The sequence below is a fragment of the Lethenteron reissneri genome, chromosome 61 (genome assembly GCF_015708825.2).
Source record: "Lethenteron reissneri isolate LAM-NWPU_2019-01 chromosome 61, ASM1570882v1, whole genome shotgun sequence".
NCBI lineage: Eukaryota > Metazoa > Chordata > Hyperoartia > Petromyzontiformes > Petromyzontidae > Lethenteron > Lethenteron reissneri.
Window position 1 is genome coordinate 1,908,068 of NC_083839.1, and position 23,917 is coordinate 1,931,984.

Genomic DNA, 23,917 nt, shown 5'->3' on the forward strand with positions numbered 1-23,917 from the left:
TCTTAATGGTCGTGCTGGTGACGATGGTGGTGGTAACGCAGCTGCTGTTGCTTGCTGCTGCTCGCGGTGGTGATGGTGACAACTGCTGCCATTGCTGCTGTTGCGACTGCTGGTGGTGGTGGTGTCAGTCACCATGGTGGCGCTAGTAATGATGGCGCTGGTGATGATGAGGCTGTTGTTGCCTCTGTTGCTGCTGCTGATGGTGTTGACGATCGTGGTGGTGGTGGTGGTAATGATGTAAGTGGCAATGGTGGGTGTGATGATGATGATGATGGTGGTGGATGGTAATGCTTCTGTTGCTGCGGCTTCTACTGCCGATGATTATAATGACCCTGGGGGGGTGGGGGGGGTGGGTATACAGGGTGCTGCAAATGACCCCTTAGCCCAAGTTGTGCCTAAAACAAGTCGCACTGTCTCGATTTGAAGCTTTCGTGACTTCAGGGATTCATCTTCTTGGTTCTTTCGGTAAAGTCACATGGAAGGGAAGTAATAAAATAATAAAAATAAAACATATTAAATTAATTAAATTTCGATTTAAAGCTTTCGTGACTGCAGGGATTCATCTTCTTGGTTCTTTCGGTAAAGTCACGTAGAATGGAAATAATAAAATAATAAAAATTAAACATACTAAAGTATTTTTATATAAAAATTTACTTTATTACATTTTATTTTATTACTTTATTATATTTTATAAAAAAAATAAAACATAATAAAGTATTTTATATAAAAAAAAAACTTTCTTATGTTTTATTTTTATATTTTATTATTTCCATTCTACGTGACTTTACCGAAAGAACCAAGAAGATGAATCCCACTGTTTGAGATCTGCTTCTTCTTCTTCTCATCTCGCACGGCTGACGTGGACGCAGAGCGACGACTTACGATGTCACATTTCGGTTGGTCAAGAGCCAGACAACGGGTATCCGGAGCAAGTGGAGGTGTATCGCTGTGATGTCTGCTTCGTACTGGATCGCCTCCAGTATTAACACAGATTCCTATGATCCTGTACTGGCGGTGGTGGCGTTTCGTGACCGGCGGGTTAAGGGTTTAATCATAACAATTTAAGTATTGCTTCTGTATAGGGAATTCATGCGCGTGTGGTTTTGTTGTTGCCTAGGTTTGCTGTTCGTTCGGGAGTTTGTTTGACTTTTGTTCACGTACCAGCTCTCGTTTAATGTCACAAGCCACACTCCACCCCACCCACCCCACTCCCCGTTCTGTATTCTGTCAGGCAAACGAGGTGGGAGTGGAGGCAACCCCCCCCCCATCCCCCTGTCGTGTTTTTCTTTTGCTTGTTGTAAACATGTTGGGAGTATTTGGGAGTACATTCCAGCCGCTGTTAAAATACTAATAAAGGCGCGCTGTGTGACTGCCCTCTGCCGGCGTGTTTGGAGTTTGCGTCTCTGCCTCTCGCCCCGTTGTCGCGTGAACAATTAACAATCTTCTGTTTTGTTTGCATTATGACTGCAAGGTATTGTGGTCTATGCAAACATGACTACTCGTAAAAAACGTGTCAATTTTTGGTTGCCAATAAAAGGGTAAAAAAACAATTATCATATTTTTACTGGCAAATGAAGGTACCAATGGTGTAAATGCTTACCCCGAGCTTCATACTCTGATGGTGCATTGTCTTTGAGTTGTGCGCCTTTTGGCGGTCATCTGGTCCAACCCTGTGAACGAGGCTCTAAGGAAAGCTGTCTCGGGTGTGGGACAATCAACTTCAAGGACAGTGCATATATTATCAGAGTTATGTTTTTTTGCATTATGACTGCAGGTATTGTGGTCTATGCAAACATGACTCCTCGTAAAAAAAAGGTGTCAATTTTGTTGCCAGATAAAAGGGTAAAAAAACAATTATCATTCGTCTTCTTGGTTCTTTCGGTAAAGTCACGTAGAAGGGAAATAATAAATAATAAAAATAAAACATAAAAAATCATATAATAATTTTTTTCTTTCTTTTATTATTTCCCTTCTCCGTGGCTTTACCGAAAGAACCAAGAATATGAATCCCTGCAGTCACGAAAGCTTTAAATAGAAACATTCTTTAGAGTATTTGTCTGCTGTAAATGTCCAGCATGATAGGTCACTTGTGTTGAACTATCACATTGTGATAACCAGGTCGCTTCTGAAATAGAAGATAAAAGCTGCGGGCTTTACCTGATAAAATTAAACGTTTATTTCACTAAAAATAAAAAGAAAGTTTATTCTATTTTAAATATAAAAACATTTCATTTTAAAATATTTTAAAATTAAAATAGTTGACTTTACTTTTAGTGAAATAAACATTTTATTTTATTTGCTTTTTATTTGCTTACCTTTCCTATACATTGTACTAAAATAAACGTATTTTACTTTTAGTGAAATAAACTTATTTTAATTTTAAAAATCTAATTAATTTTTATTTATTTAACTTTTCGTGAAATACACGTTTTATTTTCTTTTCTTACCTTTCCTATACTTTATACTCCTACCGTGTTTTTTTTCATTGTTGTTGTAACTTTCTGACCCCAGTGCCCCCTTACTGGACATAGTAAAAAAAATAACTTTATAGCCCATCGGATGCCTCCTGCAATCTAAATAAACGTTCATATTCTGATGGGATTTCCAGCTTCCCCGTAGGCAGAAGAGACTGCATGGGAGTTCACACGATGTCTCGCCCACGACGAACCACCGAACACCCATCAGCCAAAACGCTCAACGATGTCACTTCATAGCAGCGTGACGGCGAAGCGCTGTGACCCCCCCCCCCCAAAGCGCGGGGCCCAAGGCAGTCGCCTCGATTCGCCGTACCCGAGGGATGGCCCTTGTTTACCGCCCCACGACCCCCGCCTCTTGGAATTATCAAGCGATGTCTTAGCAGCTTGCACGCCATCAAATATTAAACAGCTCGTCTAAATTAGGCGACGTCTTGGGACATTGTAGGTTATTATCAAATATAAACGCGCAAAAGGTGGTTTTGTGTTTTTATCTCCACCGCTAAAAGTGGCGTTGAGGTTCACGTCCAAATAACGGAGGACGACCGGGCAAACCGTCAGATGACTGCACAATTACATTACGGGGGTGGGGGGGGGGTTCTTAAATGTTTCGCTTTGTGACAAAAAAAACTGGAATTCGTCACCATCAATCACCTCTGCCAGACCCGTAGCACGGAAATGTTCCGTATAATTTACTAGGCATGTGCCCTTCGCGATAGCTTTATCCTGTATATTCACATTTTTTTTAAACCCAACTACTTTCCTGCTTTGTCAGCACGGAGGCAGTGCTCATGTGTTTACAGCCCAGAGTCAGTGGTGGAAATTCCACGTTGCCATGACATCACCCCCCCACCGCTCCACCACCACCCCCCCCCCACCACCCCCCCCCCCCCCCACCACCCCCCCCCCCACCACCCCCCCCCACCACCACCCCCACACCACCACCCCCCCCCACACCACCACCACCCCCCCCCACCACCACCCCCCCCCCCCCCCACCACCACCCCCCCCACCACCACCCCCACACCCACACACCCACCCCACAACCCCCCCCACCACCACCCCCACACCACCACCCACCACCCCCCCCCCCCACCACCACCCCCCCACCACCACCCCCACCACCACCACCTCCACCACCACCCCCAGGAATTGAACTCACAACCTCCTCCACCCCCACATGGCTGCGAGCCGCCGGGCCGGACGGCCAGTCCTGCTGTCGAGACTCGCGATGGAAATGTTCCGTGTTGGTTTACAAAGCACGCGCCCTTCGCGATAACCTTTGTGCTGTATAAAACAACAACTACTACTACTGATGTCCTGCTCACGTGAGCAGTGTTCCATATGTTTACAGCCCCGAGTCAGTTGGTGGAAATTCCACGTTGCCATGACAAGGGCAGCGTCTCTAATTCCGACTACAGATGGTCAGTCGGCCGAGTCAACCTCCCCCACAAACTCCCCACCACCGCAGCCAGGAATTGAACTCACAACCTCCTACTCTTAGTTCTTTCGGTAAAGTCACGTAGGTAAATAATGAAATTAAAATTAATAAAAATATTTAATTTTTATTAATTTTAATACAAATATTTTGTTTTTATTAATTTTTATTTCATTTTTTACCTACGTGACTTTACCGAAAGAACTAAGAGTATGAATCCTTGCAGTCACGAAAGCTTCAAATCTAGAAATACAACCCCCCCCCCCCCCCCCCCGATGGCTGCGACCACTGGGCTGGATCGGCCAGTCCTGTTGGCCAAGACTCGCGATGTTAATGTTCCGTGCAGCCGAAGATCCATGAAGAGCGGCGCCCTACGTGGCACGCCGCCACGGTCGCAGCACAGTTGCCAGAATGTACTGACATTCGTTCGGCTACATTCCAGCTCCTGATAATTAAACCTCACGAGGGTGTTCCGGCCCGAGATGTTAACAAAGGTGGCCTTCTCTTCGCTTTGCAGGGGCCCAGACACAAGCTGACCGGTGACACTTCTCGCTGCAGTCACACAAAGGCACGCTTCTTCTTCGGTCTCGTGTCATCGATACCTTGGAATATTATTGGGGGAAAAGGGAGAATGAGAAACAAGGGGCCAGGGATGGGGTTTGTCCCTCTGTTGGCCGTGGTGGATACTGCCACACTTGGGTTACGCGAGTGAGAATGTGTGCGGGCTTGAGCTCACGGCCCCGACGGGTAAACTGGATCCCCCATCGCTTAGGATATCAGCAACATGCAACAAGAAAAATCAGCTAAGACCAAACTGTACATGTTATGAACATGCGTGTTCAGTACAGCGTCGTATGCCTACGAGACTTGGGACGTTGAAAAGACGTAGAGAGATAAGATATTGGCAACTCGAAATGTATTGCTGCTAGACAGATTACTGCATCTCAGCTGAACGTCGCTGACCAACGTAGAAAAAGGTTGAACAAAGACGAGCCGATGCAGGCAGCGATGAGAAGCTGGCACTATTTTAGACACATGCAGGATGGACTACAGGAACATTAAGTGGAGGTGAAGACCTAAACTCAAGAGCGCGCTGTACACGTGACAAGCGACCTGCATCGTCATCTTCTGTTGGAACGTCCATGTCACACCGTACGTAACCAACCGCAATAGAAGGGGGGGCACACAGCAAACAGCCCCAGTCGTAGCTGCCAACGACTGTATTCATCAAATTCTGACACGATGAAGCTCCCCAAAAAAATGAGAATCAGGTTTTATCAGTCGGCTGCTCCCACGGATTCAAAATCCAGCATCTTCGGTGGTCCCAGAGACCTTTGCTTTGGGATGGGTGGCTGTCCATGACACAGCCGTGAAGTAGTAATAGGTTTTACCCTTTCAACTGGTACAAAAACTGACACCTTTATACAAGGCATCATGTTTGCAATAACCACAACACAAGCAGTCAAAATGCAAAGAAACTCTGATGCCTTGTATAAAAGTGTCAGTTTTTGTACCAGTTGAAAGGGTAAAAACCTATTACTATATTTTGCCACTGGTAAAGGTCGTCTCAGTGAAAATGCTTACCCGAGCTCTCAATACTCTGATAGTGCGCTGTCTTTGAGTTGTACACCTTTTGGTGTCATCTGGTCCAACACCAATGGAGACTAGGCTCTAAGAAAAGCTGTCTCGGGTGTGGACCAATCAACCTCAAGACAGTGCATATCATTATCATCAGAGTTGTTTCTTGTTTGCATTTGACCGCTTGTGTTGTGGTTATTGCAAACATGCCTTGTATAAAGAGGTGTCAGTTTTGCACCAGTTGAAAGGGTAAAAACCCATTACTATATTTGCCACTGGTAAAGGAGGTCTCAGTGTAAAAGCCGTGAAGATCTATAAAATTGGAAGTACGGGCATCAACCCTTAAGTTACCACACCAAATACCCAAAGAGCATTGGTGTACATTTGGAAAGTCCAAATAATGTTGAGAACCATCCCAGGCATCCACATCGCGACTCCCGTGTCTTCACTCCAGATGCATGTCCAAGTCACTGCAGATGATTATATACCGATCCGTCTCAAGGGAAACAAAACAGATGCACATATGTATACGTGACCACTTAATGTTTATTTTCAGTTAAGGTGTTTATTAAATCGACAAGGACTGGTGGGAGATGTCTATTCCCGGGCCATGAGCTTCTGTTTCTTCAGCTTCTTCTGAGAAACCTGTGGTGGCAAAAACGGATAAAGTCAGAACTGCAAATAACACACGCAGAGCGAGACAAGCAGGGTGTGCAGTTTTTTTCACGTAGGCAAAATTAAATATCACAATCTTCTTCCTCCTTCCCCTCTACCCCCCGAAGGAGACTCCCCAAACACAGTTAGTCAAGCGCACAGGCGATTTCAGGTTTAAGCCCCCGTCTCAAGATATTCCAGTTTGGTCTCGAGTTATAGTTCGAGGAAGTCTCGTAATTGGGAAGTTACAGATTCAAATACCCTATGTGGTTATCTTCACCCCCTAATCCCCTCCCCTCCTTGGGGGGGGGGGGGGTCAATGAAAGTAACCACTTTGTATACTATGAGACCTTTACCAGTGGCAAAATATAGTAATAGGTTTTTACCCTTTAAACTGGTACAAAAACTAAGAGAAGTTGTCTCGGGTGTGGACCAATCAACTTCAAGGACAGTGCATATCTTTATCAGAGTTGTTTCTTTTTGTTTGCATTTTGACTGCTTGTGTTGTGGTTATTGCAAACATGATGCCTTGTATAAAGGTGTCTGTTTTTGTACCAGTTTAAAGGGTAAAAACCTATCACGAACCACTTTGTGTTTGAGAATAGGTTTTCCCCTTTTTTCTGGCAACAAAACAGGTGTTAAGATGTTAAAACACCAAACAGAAACCTTTTAGAAGGAATTATGTCTGTGTTAACCACAATACTTGTGGTCAGAATGCAAACAAAACACTGATAATATATGCATTGTCTTTGGAACCGATTGGTCCACACCAAAGACAGCTTTCTTGTTCGAACAGAGACGAGGCTTGAAAGAACGCTGTCTCTGGTGTGGACCAATCAGTTTCAAAGACGATGCATATATTTATCATAGTATGTTTTTTATCTTGATTTGAAGCTTCCGTGACTGCAGGAATCCATTCTCTTTTGTTCTTTCAGTAAAGTCACGTAGGTAGAAATATAATAAAAACAAATCACGACGCTTGATTGCAACACAAGCAATCATCATCAGGTGGGAAAACACCACAGCAAGAATTTTTTTTTCGCTCAAGTGGGAGTGTTTGCATTCTGACCACAAGTATTGTGCTTAACGCAGACATGATTCCTCGTAAAAGGTTTCAGTTTGGCGTTTTAACATCTGAACCCGTTGCCAGAAAAAAGGGGAAAAACTATTCTCATATTTCCAACTGGCAAAGGAGGTCCCATGTTGCACACTTAGTGTTTGTATTGAGCAACGTGTTCCCTACAACAGGGACACGTGGGATTTACACCACTGGTTCCAGCCTGTTGACCCCCTTATGCAACATTTAGAATGTGTTGACGTTCGTGAACGCTCATAAAATACTCTCCCAGCCTCCTTCCACGACGCTTCCAATGCACAGCTTGTGGATTTGCTAAAGCCTCTTTGGAAACTCTGAAGCTCAAGCCCCAAGGGTTGAGGGAGGGAGGGGGGGTGGCGGGTCCCCATGTGGACACGTGCGTCTCGAGTGGCTCAGCCGTTTGGTAACGCTGAGGTTGTTTTCACGGTGAATCCAAAGGTGTCCTAAGTTGGTCATCATGGCCACTCGAAGCGACGCACGCGCCAGACAGGTGGGGGGGGGGCAGCACTCGGGATATCACCCCCCCACTGAGGGTGAGTACAAGCGCTGTGGTGAGGATGGCAGCCTCACCCCCCCGCCCCCCCGCCGATGGCTACGGTAAAGTCACGTATGAAGATAAAATAATAAATTTAATAATAGCATACTACGACGTTTCGATTGCAACACAAGCAATCATCATCATCATCATCAGGTATAAAAGAAATAGCAACAAAAATCTAACCAGAAAACTATAGACAGACACATAAGCAGGCAGATATCACAAAGATACATAGAGAGAGCACACATCGGCACACATACGTGACTTTACCGAAAGAACCAACGAGTAATTCCTGCAGTCACGAAAGCTCCAAATTAAGATTGATGGCGATGGTGAGGACGAGTTGAACGGTGAGGTCGAGGGCTAGGTGGTGAGGACGACTAGTGAGGTCGAGGGCTAGGTGGTGAGGACTACAGTGAGGTCAAGGGCTAGGTGGCGAGGACTACGGTGAGGTCGAGGGCTAGGTGGTTAGGACGACGACTACGGTGAGGACAAGGGCTTCGGCGAGAGCGACGAGGGTTATGGCGAGGGGGCCCACGCCGCGCGACGGCTGTGCTCACCTTCTTCTTGGCGGCCGCCTCCTCCTCTGGCTTGGGCACGACGTGCTCCTTCTCGGTGAGGATCAGCTCGATGTGGCACGGCGAGCTCATGTAGGGGTTGATGCGTCCGTGCGCGCGGTACGTGCGGCGCCTCATGTGGGGGGCCTTGTTCACCTGGATGTGCTCGATCACCAGGGAGTCCACGTCCAGGCCCTGCGGCGGGTGGGCACACGCAAGGCCAGTGTGAGCGAGAGGATGCGAGACGAGCGGCTCATACGTCACGTGTGTTGGACATCTTTTGCGCCGTGAGTAGCCAACCGTGCTAATCAGGGGCGAGGATTAGCACGGTTTGGAGGAGAGGTGCGAGTGTGTGAGGAGCAGGTGAGGAGTGGTGTAAGAGGAGTGTTGGGGAAAGGAAGTGTGAGTGGGCAAGTGAGAGTAGTAGTGTGGGCGAGGAGCGGTGTGGGTCATGTGTGAGTGGGGAAGTGAGAGGGGGGGTGAGTGAGAAGGTGCGGCAGCAATAAAGAACTTTCGATAGGTGTAGCAACCATCAGCACTACCAAACCACCACAACTCACCAACTGGTACCTTCAGCGTAATGTTTAACAATCAACAGCACCAACAAGCATCCACTTGTAAAAACTAGCACCTCAATCACCAACAACCACCCAGCCACCAATATAACAACCACTAATACCAGCTACAAATCCAAAAGTACTATAATACTGTACAATAATATAACGTCAGTGGGTTGTAAGAAACATTTGAAGACAGCAATCTATATATATAAAATCGTTCATGTCTGTCTGTCTGTGTGTGTATTTCGGCCCATACGCACTTTCATTGGACGGCGGTTGCCCCTGGCAACGGCTAGCCACGCCTTCGCCGCTTTCATTGGACCTGGCAACGGCTAGCCACGCCTTCGCCACTTTCATAAGCTCCGTATTTAATTAAATAATAGCCATTACACAGTATTGTTGGAGCGCTAGGGGGGGGGGAAGGAACGCCACCCGTACCCTGCCTCTTCCAAGCCGACAATTTTAGGCGAGGCCGCAGGCTTTGCACGCTACTAGACCTCGACACCCACCACGCCACTCTGAGGTAAATTCATCAAAGCTTTTCCTACTCTTCACTACACCCCCACCACAATGTGTGCTATTAATATTACTTTTAAACCCAACGCGCCAACAATCGATTACTTTAATGTTCACTGTACAAATACTCATTAAGCTGGGTGAGCGTACTGCCAGTCTATCATGTACACTGTAGCCTGCTTATTAAGCTCGGTGAGCGTACTGCCACTCTATCATGTACACTCTAGCCTGCTTATGAAGCTGACTGCGTGTACTGGCAGTCTATAATGTGGACTGTAGCCTGGTTATTATAATCGATTCTTTATATGTTCTTTGTACAAACAGTCATTAAGCTGCTTGAGCGACCCCAGTTCGATTCCAACTCACGCCCACCACCGCTGACGATTATTTGAAACGGACCTGGCCCTCCCCTAGGTCCACTCAGCCTCAAAAGCGTAACTGCTGTCGTGTGTGAACATCGTCACTGGGGAGACAAAGGCGGCGGGGCATCGTGGATCCAAGTCCCGGGCGAAGCCGGGTCATGTGTATGTGTGTTTGTGTTTATGTGTATGTCTGTGTGTCTCTATGTATGTGTGTATGTGTATGTATGTGTTTGTGTGTATGTGTGTGTGTATGTATGTGGGTTTTTTTATGTCTTTATGTGTATGTCTGCGTGTCTCTATGTATGTGTGTATGTACGTGTGTGCATGTGTTTGTGTGTATGTATGTGTGTGTCTATGTATGTGTATGTGTTTTTGTGTATGTATGTGTGTGTATGTATGTGTGTTATGTGTCTGTCTGTGTCTGCATGTATGTGTGTATTGTGTATGTGTTTGTGTGCATGTATGTGTGTGTTTGTGTGTATGTGTATGTCTGTGTGTATGTATGTGTGTGTATGTGTTTGTGTGTATGTGTGTGTATGTGTGTGTATGTGTTTGTGTGTTTACGCTCGCATTACACAAATGTGTTGCTGGTCTAAGGCGTTCCTCGCACAGCATTGCCGCTTGATTTTTTCAGTCGTTTACTGCCTTACGCACCCTCAAAGTCGTGTGTGTCTGCAGCAAGCGCGTGTATGTGTACCTATGGACGCGCGCGCGTGTGTTGTGTAGGGGGAACGGTAGTGTAGTGCTTAGCGTGCTGTCTGTGTCTGTGTGTGTCTGTCTGTGTGTGTCTGCGTGTGTCTGTGTGTGTGTCTGTGTGTGTGCGTGTGTGGTGTGTGGGGAGCGGTAGTGTAGTGCTTAGCGTGCTGTCTGTGTGTCTGTGTGTGTGTGTGTCTGTCTGTGTCTGTCTGTGTGTGTCTGCGTGTGTCTGTGTGTGTGTCTGTGCGTGTGTGGTGTGTGAGGAGCGGTGGGTGTAGTGCTTAACGCTACGCTGCGCTACCAACCCGGCGAACCGAGTTCGATTCCCGCTCACGGCCACCACCGGTGACGATTATTTGAACCTCCCCTAGGTCCACTCAGCCTCAAACGAGTAACTGGTGTGGCGTATTAACATCGGCACTTGGGAGACAAAGGCGGCCGGGCGTGGTAGATCCAAGTCCCGGGCGAAGCCGGGTCATGTGTATGTGTTTATGTGTATGTCTGTGTGTCTGTATGCATGTGTGTATGTATGTGTGTGCATGTGTTTGTGTGTATGTATGTGTGTGTGTATGTATGTGGGTTTTTTTGTATGTGTTTATGTGTATGTCTGCGTGCCTGTATGTGTGTATGTACGTCTGTGGATGTGTATGTGTGTGTCTATGTATGTGTGTGTATGTGTTTCTGTGTTTGTATGTGTGTGTATGTATGTGTGTTATGTGTCTGTCTGTGTGTCTGCATGTATGTGTGTGTGTATTGTGTATGTGTTCGTGTGTGTTTGTGTGTTTACGCTCGCATTACACAAATGTGTAATGCGGGTCTAAGGCGTTCCTTACACAGCATTGCCGCTTTATTATTTCAGTCGTTTACTGCCGTACGCACCCTGAAAGTCGTGTGTGTCTGCAGCAAGCGCGTGTATGTGTACCTATGGACGCGCGCGCGTGTGTTGTGTAGGGGGAACGGTAGTGTAGTGCTTAGCGTGCTGCCTGTGTCTGTGTGTGTGTGTCTGTGTGTGTGTCTGTGTGTGTGCGTGTGTGGTGTGTGAGGAGCGGTGGGTGTAGTGCTTAACGCTACGCTGCGCTACCAACACGGCAAACCCAGTTCGATTCCCGCTCACGGCCACCACCGGTGACGATTATTTGAACCTCCCCTAGGTCGACTCTGCCTCAAACGAGTAACTGCTGTAGCGTATTAACATCGCCACTGGGGAGACAAAGGCGGCCGGCCGTGGTAGATACAAGTCCCGGGCGAAGCCGGGTAGTACAGCTAGTCATGTACATAATCTTGGAACCCAATCACCGGTTAAACAACCACCAAACACACCGGCCACAAGTATAACCTCCATCACAATGCTGTTAGGTTGAGGCTCAAGGAACTAACGAGGCAGTAAATAGGAAACAAGATCGCGGTGATACAAACAAGGCAAGTAGAAGAGAGTATAGATTCGTGATGCGTGCCGAGAACCTTGAATGGCGACAACTCGCGGAGTAGCGAAGGTTGTTCGACCACCACACGACTCATCCAATCGAGGGTCAGACGGTGGGGGGGAACGACAGTGGCGAACGTGACCAGACCGCAACCAGCACAACCACCGCCCACCCCACCACGGCCAACGTCTGCACTCGAGTGGCTCAGCCATTGGTAACGCTGAGGTTGTTTTCACGGTGAATCCAAAGGTGTCCTAAGCTGGTCATCATGGCCACTCGAAGCGACGGCCGCAACCCCGACCCAACCCTCCCCTCGCGCCCCACTCGCGGCTCCGACCGTGTCCCCCCAATCCCCCCCACCACGACCACCTTGCACCTCACCTTGAACTCAGCGTTGCTCTCGGCGTTCTTGAGCAGCTGCAGGAGGAACTCGGCGCTCTTCTTGGGCCAACGGCCCTGTGTCCAGTCCCATGCTTTGGCCTGAAGGACGATCACACGCACGAGCACACGCACACGATCAGCACAAAAAATCGGTGCGACAAGTGCCACCCAACGCAAACGCGGCCCTGTTGCTTTCGAGTGGCTCAGCCGTTTGGTAACGCTGAGGTTGTTTTCACGGTGAATCCAAAGGTGTCCTAAGTTGGTCATCATGGCCACTCGAAGCAACGCGCGTCGGTGCGTGGCGGAACACAATATGCCAGGTCCATCTCCCCCTCGCACTTCTCTTAAAATGAAGGAATTATTCTCACGTGGGTTTTCTTTTCATCATAACCTAGTAGATGTAGGTGTAAAACATTCCTCCGCAACTCCGTCATTAAGCAGTGTCTAACAAAGGTGCATCCCTGCAAGTTCTTGCTCACTGCCACTGCTGGCAGAAGGGCCTCCACGATAAGGTACGGTGCAAAAATGCCCTTAGAGGGTATATTGGATTCTAGATTTGAAGCTTTCGTGACTGCAAAGATTCATACTCTTAGGTAGGTTCTTTTCGGTAAAGTCACGTAGGTAAAAAATTAAAATTAATAAAAGTAAAATAAAATAAAAATCACGCCGTTTCGGAGGCAACACAAGTCTCCGTCATCAGGTATATTGGATCTACTCTTGCATGAAGGGAGGGGGGTAGAGTACCCACACTTTACCTCACCACCCTTACCCTTCGACTATGGCGCCCCCATTGATGGGCACAGGCAGGCATATGTAAGAAACTTTCCCCAATGTTTCCACTGCTACGACAGCAAGACGGAATCAAACCGTCGAACGCCTGCAATGCAAGTGCACAGCCCGCCTTCTCTCAAGTCTCTTAAACGACTCAGGCCCACGCACGTACGGGTAACGCGCCCGACGTCAGTAAAAAGCTAAAGAAACCGGTGTCTCACCTGGGCACAGCGGCCCACGCCACCGTTGTAGCGACGGAAAGGGACGCACTGCTTCATGAGGACCACATCCTTCAGGTACTTGGTTGCCTTGCGGATGTGCATGCCCTTGATGGTGTGTGCGGTCTCACGGGTGTTCTGGTCAAAACAAAAGCATTCAATCAACAACAATCTGATTAAGGAACTTCACAATAATTTTTTTTTTTATTTTACAAGTTAAAGTGTCACCGAGCTACATAGCTTTTTCAGAGAGCGATCTGGCCACAAATGAGAGCTCAACTAAGTGGCCGATCACGTGGAAATGCATAGCAGCAAAATACTCTAATAAAGCGGACAAGCATCAGTGTCCTGTTTGGCTGGCGATTCCATTGACTGTTGTTCAACCATGTACAATTGTTGCTTTAACCACGCTAATTGCTCACATAAGCATGCACCCCAAACACGATCTACCATCGCAACACAAACCGCCTGCCTTCGAGTGGCTCAGCCATTTGGTAACGCTGAGGTTGTTTTCACGGTGAATCCAAAGGTGTCCTAAGCTGGTCATCATGGCCACTCGAAGAGACGCGTGCGTGCACGTGGTGAAAGACAAAACTATGCACGTTTTCTCTCAAACATAATTCAACAACCTTGGAAATGCACAGAAGTCTAGTTTCAATTGCTAAATAACAACTCAAGGGATTATCCAGGCAAATGTTTTTGTTATTAACAAATAAGTCTTATTGGAAACATCTTTTAAATGACAATGGCTAGTAGTATGCGAATACCTTACATCATGTATTTCATTTGCATGAGACATGGGTCTTCTTGTGCATATTTCAGTTTGCTTCATTGCTGTGTTTTAATTTTGTTTGCCACTGGTGTCCCAGGTCACTATAATTAAACTAATCACGGTCTTTCTCGAGTTCTCGCTAAGTTATAAAAAAACAACTTGGACTTGATTTCTGTTAAAGAACAAAAAAAATTCATTTAATTTTCCAAAAACTGAGTCTTAAGATTCAGCGAGGCTTTCAAAGTAGCACATTCCAATATTAACACCGTGTTGTGGCAAACGGGATGGACTGCAGCATCGCAGGACGTTATAGGGGATGGCAACAGCATGGAGGTGCCTTCATTCCAGCAGTGACGATGATAATGATGTTGGTATCGGCAACTACCAAACGCAAAAAAATGTGGCTCTAGCAAATTCTTACCTTGAAATGGACGCGGAGATTTGATCCCCTGGCCTTGCAGGCTGTGGCGTGAAAACACAAGTAGGGGGTGGGGGGGTAACACGCGTACACACAGGTGTAGACACGCACAAACACGGACATACAAGCGAACACAGGCACACATGGGTAGACCACACAGGATAAAACACACGCAAAAACCACGTGCACACACGCAGACACAACAAGATTAGAGATCAGAAGAGGTGCAGTACTGGCCACTTTTCAGCCACCCATAGCGGGTTCAGGGCACGCAAACAGAGGGGCTGCTCAGAGGAATGGTAACGCAGTTGTTATTTTCACGGTCAATCCAAAGGTGTCCTAAGTTGGTCATCATTGCAACCCATGCTGCTGGGACGAGCCCACTCCCTGCACCATCCAACACTACAGTGTTGCGGAGAACGAAGCGGAGAGAAAAGTTTTATGGAGGATGGCAGTGTCTTGGACGATGACACCGAGTGTAGGGATCAATTTGAAGCTTTCGTGACTGCAGGGATTCATCTTATTGGTTCTTTCGGTAAAGTCACGTAGAAGGGAAATAATAAAATAATAATAATAAAAAAAAAAAAATAATAATAAAACATTATAAAATAATTCTCACGACGTTTCGGCCACAACGCAAGCAGACGTTCCTCAGGTGAAGAACAGGTCTGTCGGAAAGACAGCGTCTGAATGAGCTGTCTTTCCGACAGACCTGTTCTTCACCTGAGGACCTTGTGGCCGAAACGTCGTGAGAATTATTTTATTATGTTTTATTTTGATTATTTTATTATTTCCCTTCTACGTGACTTTACCGAAAGAACCAAGAAGAAGAGTGTAGGGAATGAAGTGACAGGAGGTAGAATCGAATGGTGAATGAGCTGGAGACGGAACGAAATGAGGTCTGCAGAGGAAGGTGAACGATTTGAAGCTTTCGTGACTGCAAGGATTCATACTCTTAGTTCTTTCGGTAAAGTCACGTAGGTAAAAAATGAAATGAAAATTAATAAATAATAAAAATCACGACGTTTCAGAGGCAACACAAGTCTCCGTCATCAGGTGGGACCCTCACAGCCAGATTTGCCTCACTTGATGCAGCAAATTTAGCTGTGACGGTCCCACCTGATGACGGAGACTTGCGTTGCCTCCGAAACGTCGTGATTTTTTATTTTATATAAATTTTTATTTCTTTCTTACCTACGTGACTTTACCGAAAGAACTAAAGAGCATGAAGGTGAACGAGTTGGTGCGGTCCCACCCCGCGGCGAGACTTACATTTGGTGGGATTCTCGGGGTCCAAGGAGTAGCGCCCCATCTTCCTGACTCAGGGTCTGTTTTGGGCACAACATTTAAACAAAACCGTGGGTCAACATCGGGCAGAAAATACAATAGGGGAACACCTCTTAACCACATAAAAGGTCCTCTTGATCCACCAAAGAGCCCCCCAACCCCCCCCGTATAGCCAGCAGCAGACTGTGCTGTTTGCGAGCAACTATGAGATACCAGAACACTGGAAAAGGGTGGCCAACACCACGCACGGCCGCCTTTGTCTCCCGAACTGGCGATATTTACACGCCACCACCGGTTACTCATTTGAGGTTGAGTCGATCTAGGCGAGGCCCAGGACCCGTTCAAATTATCGTCACTGGTGACCCACCACACCTGTGTGACCAGTTGCCTAACACACACTACACCTTGGGAGTGTGCCCTGGTACGGATCCAAGCGACAAGAAGATCCTACCGATATTCATGGGTCACGCCTCGTGGCAAGTGAAAATGCCTCCTATTCGCTTACGGTTTTGACTTTAAAGCCGTCCTACATCAATCGGCTTGCTGGCTTCGTGCAAATGTGATCTCGACGCCACTCGAGCTTTTAAGTTGATCGGTTTCAACCTTGCGATAGCCAACTCGCCGATGTCAAAAACGGCCTCATTCGCAAGGGTAACCACAATTACAAAACACGCAAATAACACGGCAGAAACACGTACACAGCGCACAACGGCGTGCAGGAGTCATACAAACATCTCCATCCCTTTAAGTGGATTGCGGCCAAATAGCTAAACAGGAACCACGCAGCGACGCTGGTTGGCATTCATCCAGCAGTGGATTTACAAACGCTTGCTGTACCCACGTTAGGCATCCTCTCAACCGGAAAGCCCACTTTGAATGGGTTGATCTGGGATTAACATCGCGTACATTTTCACAACCACCGAGATGATCACGCATAGTAACCTACAACAACCTAATATTCGTGCTTGTGCTACACCAAGGGTCTCTGCCATGCATTACCATCTCAACCACTGCCTAGACCAACATACGCCTCTTTTAGGGAAACTGCTCCGTGATATTGTTAAGGAGACCCACTCTCCTTAACATCTCGCATTGAGGCTCTTTCTTAATACTCTGGTTGGCGACCCTTGCTCGCCGCTGTGGCCAACAACCCATGCCGAACGTTCCAGCCGGTCGCGCAGGCTTATCCGGCATAGCGACCCATAGGCCCCGAAACTGCTCGGCACGATAATTTCCACATCTCGCAATGTCCACAGCGGCACTTAAAATGTGTTTTTGTTTATCGCCTCCGTGAAAGTCGCCCGAGACGCCGCGCACTAACCAACACAGGTTTAATAAAGTGTTAAGCGATATAATTCACATCGCCACAAAGCCGGAGTATGATTGTACGAAACCCAAAAACACACACACACGTACAGAATAACGTCGCGAAGAAGCGTAATCACGAAACGCCGCGTCGTACGCCATCGCCCTAAAAAGCTAACTTACTCCCGCGCACAAGCATCGCGAAATGGAGAGCAAGCGCGGCCTTAATGACGGCGGATTACATCGGATTGAGTCGGAGGAGAGCAACGCAACGTAGCCGCCATTACCTCGAGCCGCCGGAAAAGGAGGGGGTGGCGCGGTGTCTTGTGGGATAACGAGCACCCCCTGTGTGTGTGGAGGGGGTGGTGGCGTCCAAGTCTCGCGAGAACGAGAGGAGCCGATCGAGGCTGAGTATCGCGAGACTTGGGAGTGGAGAGGGGAGGGTGGGGAGGGGCTGGGTGGGGAGGGTGGGGAGGGGCTGGGTGTGGAGGGTGGGGTTGGGTGGGGGCTGGGTGGGGAGGGGCTGGTCACCCCGGGGTGCCCTTATAAAACTCAACGTTTAACCTACTCACGCCGGCTTGTGCCCGCCCTCACAGTCGGGCATATTTGCGGAATACACCACGCCGCCGTTAACCCTGGCATTGACCGAGCAACCCAACGTTCCTACCAGCTCCCTCCGCAGGAATGTGTTTACAGAACAATTAAAGCCGCAGTGGTCACCCTGTGCCCTTATAAATCTCAACGTTCATCATACAAAGTCCCATCACAAGGGAGAAACACAAATAGACACTCACCACTTGTACACTCACCACTGCACTCACCACTAGTACACTTAGTGGCCGTCCATAAATGACAAATGACGTCACGCGATTTTGGACGATTTTTGACCCCCCCCCCCGTCACACTGCGTCACAAAAAGTCAGACCCCCCTCAAATATGACGTCACAAAGCTCTGCCCCCCCCCCCCCACATTAAATTATGCTTCAAATGGCTTTAAACTATTGTCATTGTAGTGCGTATTTAATGTGGCGCTGCACTCTGATGTTGTAGGAGAAAACATTTATTTAAAAGTATTTTTTATTAAGTAGAACGTGTTGTCTATATTTATTTAAAGTTGCGCATTTTGATGTGACGTCACATTTCTCAACCCCCCCCCCCTCGTCACACATCGTCACAAATGTCTGACCCCCCCCCCCCCCCTAGGTGCGTGACGTCATTTATGGACGGCCCCTGTACAAAGAATACGGGGTTAAATCGCACGGGTTGACAGGCGTGCAATACGAAATATCGCGATATCTTGAACCGAATTATCGCGAGACTTACAAATCAATGCGGTGACATCATCGACAACCGGGCTGGCCCACAGGATTCATACTCTTAGTTCTTTCGGTAAAGTCACGTAGGTAAAAAATGATATTAAAATTAATAAAACATATTTTTTATTAATTTTAATTAAAAAAATATTTTTTATTAATTTTATTAATTTTAATTTCAATTTTTACCTACGTGAAAATGTTTTTTATTAATTTTATTAATTTTAATTTCATTTATTAATTTTATTAATTTTAATTTCATTTTTCACCTACGTGACTTTACCGAAAGAACTAAGAGTATGAATCCTTGCAGTCACGAAAGCTTCAAATCTGGCCCACAGGAGTTGAGGGTGGGTGGGGGAGGGCTTCGGCGAGATCTCGCGATATCTGAATAATTCAACCCTCCTTTAACGTTCGCCAAGGAAATATCGCGAGACTTCGAAACTCAGAGCGGTGACATCATTGAGCAACCGCGTGTGGGGGCGGGGTTCTCGCGATATTTAAAGCCCCTCCCCCAACCACCCTGACCACGTTTCCTCAAGTCTCGCGATATTTAAAGCCCCTCCCCCAACCACCCTGACCACGTTTCCCCAAGTCTCGCGATATTTAAAGCCCCTCCCCCAACCACCCTGACCACGTTTCCCCAAGTCTCGCGAGATTTCAATTTGTTTTCCTTAAGTCGTACGAGGCCTGCGTGGATCTCAGTTGGACTCCGGGGTAAGGACACAACGCTCCCCACTCATCGCTCGCTCGCTCCCTCCCTTCCCCGGCATCTTCACTCAGACATTTCAGCTCTGCCTCTTCCCCCGGTGTCTCTCTGTTGTCCTCGCTGAAGATCACACACACACAGAGAGAGAGCGAGAGAGAATAGCGCTGGTAAGTGAACGCCAACTTGACGCGCCTGTTAACAACACATCGACAACAATGCCGCGTTTGTTTGCCCGTAATTGCGACGGCTTTAGGATAAACACACAAACATCGAGACAAAGAGAACCTCAAACGGTGTCAACTCGTGTCTCTTCAAACTTCAATTGGTGCCTTTTGTTGCTGACCGTCGTGGTGTTTTCTATCCGAGGCCTTGCGCTAGGCAAATTGATGATACAGTTCACACGAAAGTACATTGTTACTACGCTACACAGTGGTTTTACTATGATTTCACTATGCTTACTATAGTGTACTGTGTATCGTTATACACTCGCACAGGCCGATACGGTGTGTTGGGGGGTGGAAGCCTTCGGTAGGCTAACAAAGGGCTCTGTTCCACGTACACTACTATTGTGTACTGTTTAGTAACTGCAGCTACATACAATTAACATTATTTTCCTTTGTTAATGCTACTGCACCCCCCCTCGGTGCTGTTGATCCTGCATAATGCATGGGCATAATATGACTATGAAACCCCCCCCCACCCACCTCCTACGCATTTCCCATATATGCTAAACTCCTCTTGATATGCATATTATTTTGTCAAGGCGCTCTTCTTCTTCCACCTCCAACTCAGCTTATATATAAGCTCCTAGCTTGGCAGTGTCTCATTCTTCACCTGAAGACGGCTGCTTGCGTTGTAGCCGAAACGTCGTGAGAATTATTTTATTATGTTTTATTATTATTTTATTACTTCCCTTCTACGTGACTTTACCGAAAGAACCAAGAATATGTGTGCTGTGTGTGTTAGACTGTAGTTCACCACTATCACACGCTGTTGTTTGGGACTTGAGGTCACAAATCCTGATAATTGGTTCTTTACCCTTCTATCTGGCAACAAAACTGACACCTTTTTGCAAGGAGTCATGTTTGCATAGACCGCAATACCTGCAGTCATAATACAAACAAAAGAACATAACTCTGATAATGTGCACTGTCCTTATCAGAGTTATGTTCTTTTGTTTGTATTATGACTGCAGGTATTGCGGTCTATGCAAACATGACTCCTTGCAAAAAGGTGTCAGTTTTGTTGCCAGATAGAAGGGTAAAGAACCAATTATCATATTTTTACTGGCAAATGAGGTCCCCATAGTCACAAATCCTCTTCACTGCTGGATGGAGACCTCCCTCACCCCCATGCCGTGTTGACACATGGGGGGGGGGGTCTGTGTGGTGGTTTTGACCATACTTCACCACGCTGGTCAGTGCGGATTGGCGTTGCAAGGGGGAGGCCCAGGAGGAGTTGATTCTAGATTTGAAGCTTTCGTGACTGCAACGAATCGTACGCTTAGGTTGTTTCGGTAAAGTCACGTAGGTAAAAAGAGTGGTTTATTATTTTATTTCTATTATTATTTCTATTATTTATGTTTAACTACGTGACTTTTTTTCCCGAAAAAAACTAAGAGCCAGAGGAGTTGCTTTCAATTACTCGCCACGGATGTTATAAGCCTTGTGCCGGGAAAGCGAACTATTGTTGTATGGCCCGGATTCGTAGCACGTATATACCACAGGATTGTGCGTTCTTTAACATCTTGGGCATTCGGTGTTAATGCTCAATGTTGTCGATTTACTCCCTAAAACACCGGTGTTGCTCTACTAGTAACGAATTGGCATGCAGTGTCGGGTGGTGTTGGGTTTAACGACACATATTTACGCGATTTAACCCAAAAAAACGATGATATGGATGATATAGCCTACGTGTTTTAATAAACTGTTCGTACTAAAATGGCACAAATACAACACGTTGGTAGCTGTCGTATCGTGTGATCCAAGTCGTGTGTTGCACTTGCACAGATGTCTAGCACTGATTGTGGTGTTTGTCTCCCGCAGTGGCAATTAAAACGACAGCTTTCTTACGATGCAATTGCCTCTTGTCCGAAAATATCCATCTCTCAGCAGAGATCGATGGGGGGTAGGGTAAACTGTGGGTACACTCTTTCTTGCGAGAGTAGGCCGAAAATTACCCTCGATAATTACACGCAACATTGCAATGTTTCACACCAATTTATTGTAGACGACACGAAATCATTCAACGCCATTGTTCTAGCGTAGTGCGGTGCACGTATTTCGCAGTGACCACCCATATATACATTGCGTTGGTTGTAGCATATTGTGGCTTATTAATTATACACTGGGCTTGACACACTTTCATTACGAAACAACAAACATTAACCTCAGTCCTAAGATTAACAACCGTAAACCCCAATTAATCATAACCTAACAGTAGCCAAAACACTAACCATAGCTTGACTTAAAGCTTTCGTGACTGCAGAAATTCACATTATTTGGGTCTATCGGTAAAGTCACGTAGATGTTTCAAAGAAAATAACAAAAAACTACGACGTTTTGATCACAACACATGATGACGATCGCTTGTGTTGTGATCGAAACGTCGTAGTTTTTTGTTATTTTTTTTTGAACCATCTACGTGACTTAACCGAAAGACCCACAGAATATGTAACCATAGCCCCTAAGCCTTGCGGGCATGGCCATTATTCTAATAGCAGCAGAAGCGACATACTAGAGATATGGTTAGGGCTACATCTATTAGGGTTTGGGGGATATGGTTAGAGTTAAGATTGCTGAGAGACGTATTGCTATGGTTAGGATTCGGGGTTAAAGGCTGCTGTTAGGCTGAGTAGTAATATGATTAGGTTTAAGGCTGCTTTGCTTTTGGCTATTGTTTGGGCTAGACGTAGGGGTACAGTTAGGGCTACAGCTAGGCTTAGGGCTACGATTATGGTGAATGCTGCTGTAAGGATCAGGCTTATGGATATGGTTAAGCATCTGTAACCCAAAACCTTAGTCCGAACTCAAAGAGCATTCTAACCCTTTTCCATAGTTCTCACAGTAACCTTTGCCCTAAATCGTGACCATAGTTTTAAGCCTACCAATAGCTCGGCCCAATAACAGGTTTGACCCTAACCCCTCACCCTAATTAGAGCCGTAAGCCTAACAAATACCTCTAGGACACACCTGAAATTCATCCGCAGCTGTAAACAACACATTTACCTTTTACCACGTTTGTCATGAGTGGCTGCAAAATAAGGCTAAACTATTTGGCATTGGACCTAATGAATCTGAGCAGAATGTTCACTCCTATGCTAATATACCCGTGCACATAGATGTTCTTCCCGAAACTAAAACGGTTTATTAATAACAAACAAGTATAACCCGTAAAAAAAAGTTTTTCACTATAAATCCTTTATATGCGTGGCGGCTAGAGTCTTCTCGTCCTCTGGCTTGAGATGGCTGCCACCTATGGGTCAGATGATTGTCTGCCAGTATTAAGCAATTGGTAATTAAATATTTAATTTGTTTTCCCTAAACAGTGTAAAATTTTGGAAAACATTTTTCACGAACATTAATTGTCTCGCACAACGAGTCTGTGTGGAAAATGTCAGCTCGATTGGATCACGAGAAGTGGGTTAAACAACGACCGAAGGTCGCAAGCAAGCAAGCGAACTTAATATAAAGGATTTAAAAATAAAATCGAAGCACTCGACACATTCGTGAAAAACACTGGCCTTAAAAGTAGAAATATACGGCGTGCGACGTTTTGGGCAATAACCATTCTCATACCTGTCAACCCATACAGTTTTAGCCGTGTTCTTGTACATGGGAAATTTAATTTTCACATCCCATACAGCGTACAGCCGTTTCGATACGGGCAAAACAATGTTGTCTATTTGTGTTTCTCGCTTTGTAGGGTGAACGTTGATATTTATAAGGGCACGGGGTGACCATTATTAAGGTCTGAATTGGTCTGTAATAAGGTCGGGCACTGATGAGACATTGAGAGTTTTGCGTTCTTCATAGCACACGTGTTGAGCCATTACCCAAAACGTCGCATCTGATATTAATTTATTTTTTAAGGCCCACATCATTATTGACGAATGTCATTTGAGCGTGTGCACCACTGCCAACGCAGCAGTATCACCACCAAATAATTCGTTTAATGGAAATGAAGCGTTTGCTAATAGCACAATATATTCGTTTTTGTGTGTGCCAGGATCGTGTTAATGGTGGCAAGTTGCCGAGTTTTTTTTCTTATTATTTGTACTTTGTACTGCCACTGGCGAACATGGTCACGTATTTATTTCTTTTCGTTTGAAGCAACCGTTTCGCTAAAGTTGATGTTGAACAGTGCAACTTTGTAACATCAAGTGACAATCAGAAGTGCCTTTGTTGCGCCTCGCCGTGTTATGTTCGGCTGAATTAAGTCACATGGGGTCATCATGGCAACCCAGGGGCAACAGTCAAAATATATTGTATGTTTGTGTTATAACACGGGCGATGGAGGAGGCTCGTGAGGGACGCTGCTACTGGGCAGTTGAGGCAGTCGCCCTCCAGCAACAACGGAGGGCAGAAGAACGACGCTCACAACAACTGGCGGAGCGCCGGGTGGCTAAAACGCAACAAGTTGACACAGTAGGGGTACATCTACCGGTCATCTCAGTCAGCCAACCCATGGCACTTGCTGGGTCTGTCTCGAGACCTACACCTAGCCTGGCACAATAGGGGGTACAGCTGGTGGTGTATCTACCTGTCATCTCGGTCAGCCAACCCATGGCACTTGCTGGGCCTGTCTCGAGACCTCCTCATGCACCTAGCCTGGCACAATAGGGGGTACAG

At 46.5% G+C, this 23,917-nt stretch overlaps 2 protein-coding genes and 5 non-coding genes across 10 annotated transcripts in view; 1 reads left to right on the top strand and 6 right to left on the bottom strand.

Annotated features, from left to right (window-relative positions):
- Nucleotides 1–6,018: 6,018 nt before the first annotated feature.
- LOC133358229 (large ribosomal subunit protein uL22) lies at nucleotides 6,019–17,382 on the bottom strand. Its single transcript, XM_061576474.1, has 7 exons — nucleotides 17,333–17,382; nucleotides 15,726–15,781; nucleotides 14,457–14,497; nucleotides 13,267–13,401; nucleotides 12,275–12,373; nucleotides 8,339–8,530; nucleotides 6,019–6,135 (listed from the first exon to the last, which is right to left on the bottom strand). Exons 2-7 carry the CDS (start codon nucleotides 15,763–15,765, stop codon nucleotides 6,088–6,090), a joined length of 555 nt encoding a protein of 184 aa, XP_061432458.1. The 5' UTR covers nucleotides 15,766–15,781; nucleotides 17,333–17,382; the 3' UTR covers nucleotides 6,019–6,087.
- LOC133358428 (small nucleolar RNA SNORD58) lies at nucleotides 7,628–7,704 on the bottom strand. The gene has a single exon (XR_009757070.1). It is a non-coding gene; the product is annotated as a small nucleolar RNA SNORD58 (small nucleolar RNA).
- LOC133358430 (small nucleolar RNA SNORD58) lies at nucleotides 12,093–12,168 on the bottom strand. The gene has a single exon (XR_009757072.1). It is a non-coding gene; the product is annotated as a small nucleolar RNA SNORD58 (small nucleolar RNA).
- Nucleotides 12,473–12,549, bottom strand: LOC133358429 (small nucleolar RNA SNORD58). Its single transcript, XR_009757071.1, has one exon. It is a non-coding gene; the product is annotated as a small nucleolar RNA SNORD58 (small nucleolar RNA).
- Nucleotides 13,742–13,818, bottom strand: LOC133358433 (small nucleolar RNA SNORD58). Its single transcript, XR_009757075.1, has one exon. It is a non-coding gene; the product is annotated as a small nucleolar RNA SNORD58 (small nucleolar RNA).
- Nucleotides 14,737–14,813, bottom strand: LOC133358423 (small nucleolar RNA SNORD58). Its single transcript, XR_009757066.1, has one exon. It is a non-coding gene; the product is annotated as a small nucleolar RNA SNORD58 (small nucleolar RNA).
- A 1,576-nt stretch (nucleotides 17,383–18,958) lies between the features above and the next one.
- The window catches only part of LOC133358188 (stAR-related lipid transfer protein 3-like), a 33,810-nt gene continuing 28,851 nt past the window's right edge, over nucleotides 18,959–23,917 (top strand). For 2 of the 4 annotated variants that reach the window (XM_061576402.1, XM_061576403.1), the window contains exon 1: nucleotides 19,075–19,234. The gene's annotated coding sequence lies outside the window, so the exon portion shown is untranslated. Of the gene's footprint in view, nucleotides 19,235–23,917 lie in introns of all 4 variants that reach the window. The other 2 variants (XM_061576406.1, XM_061576404.1) reach the window with 2 other exon arrangements.

What these genes read in the sequence shown, in the direction of transcription:
- LOC133358229 (XM_061576474.1), bottom strand. Translation starts at nt 15,765, where the DNA reads ATGGGGCGCTACTCCTTGGACCCCGAGAATCCCACCAAAT. An exon ending in GCGTGGGCCGCTGTGCCCAG is followed by an intron (nt 12,374 to 13,266) that starts GTGAGACACCGG and finishes ATCGTCCTTCAG; the next exon opens with GCCAAAGCATGGGACTGGAC. An exon ending in AGAGCAACGCTGAGTTCAAG is followed by an intron (nt 8,531 to 12,274) that starts GTGAGGTGCAAG and finishes CACCCGCCGCAG; the next exon opens with GGCCTGGACGTGGACTCCCT.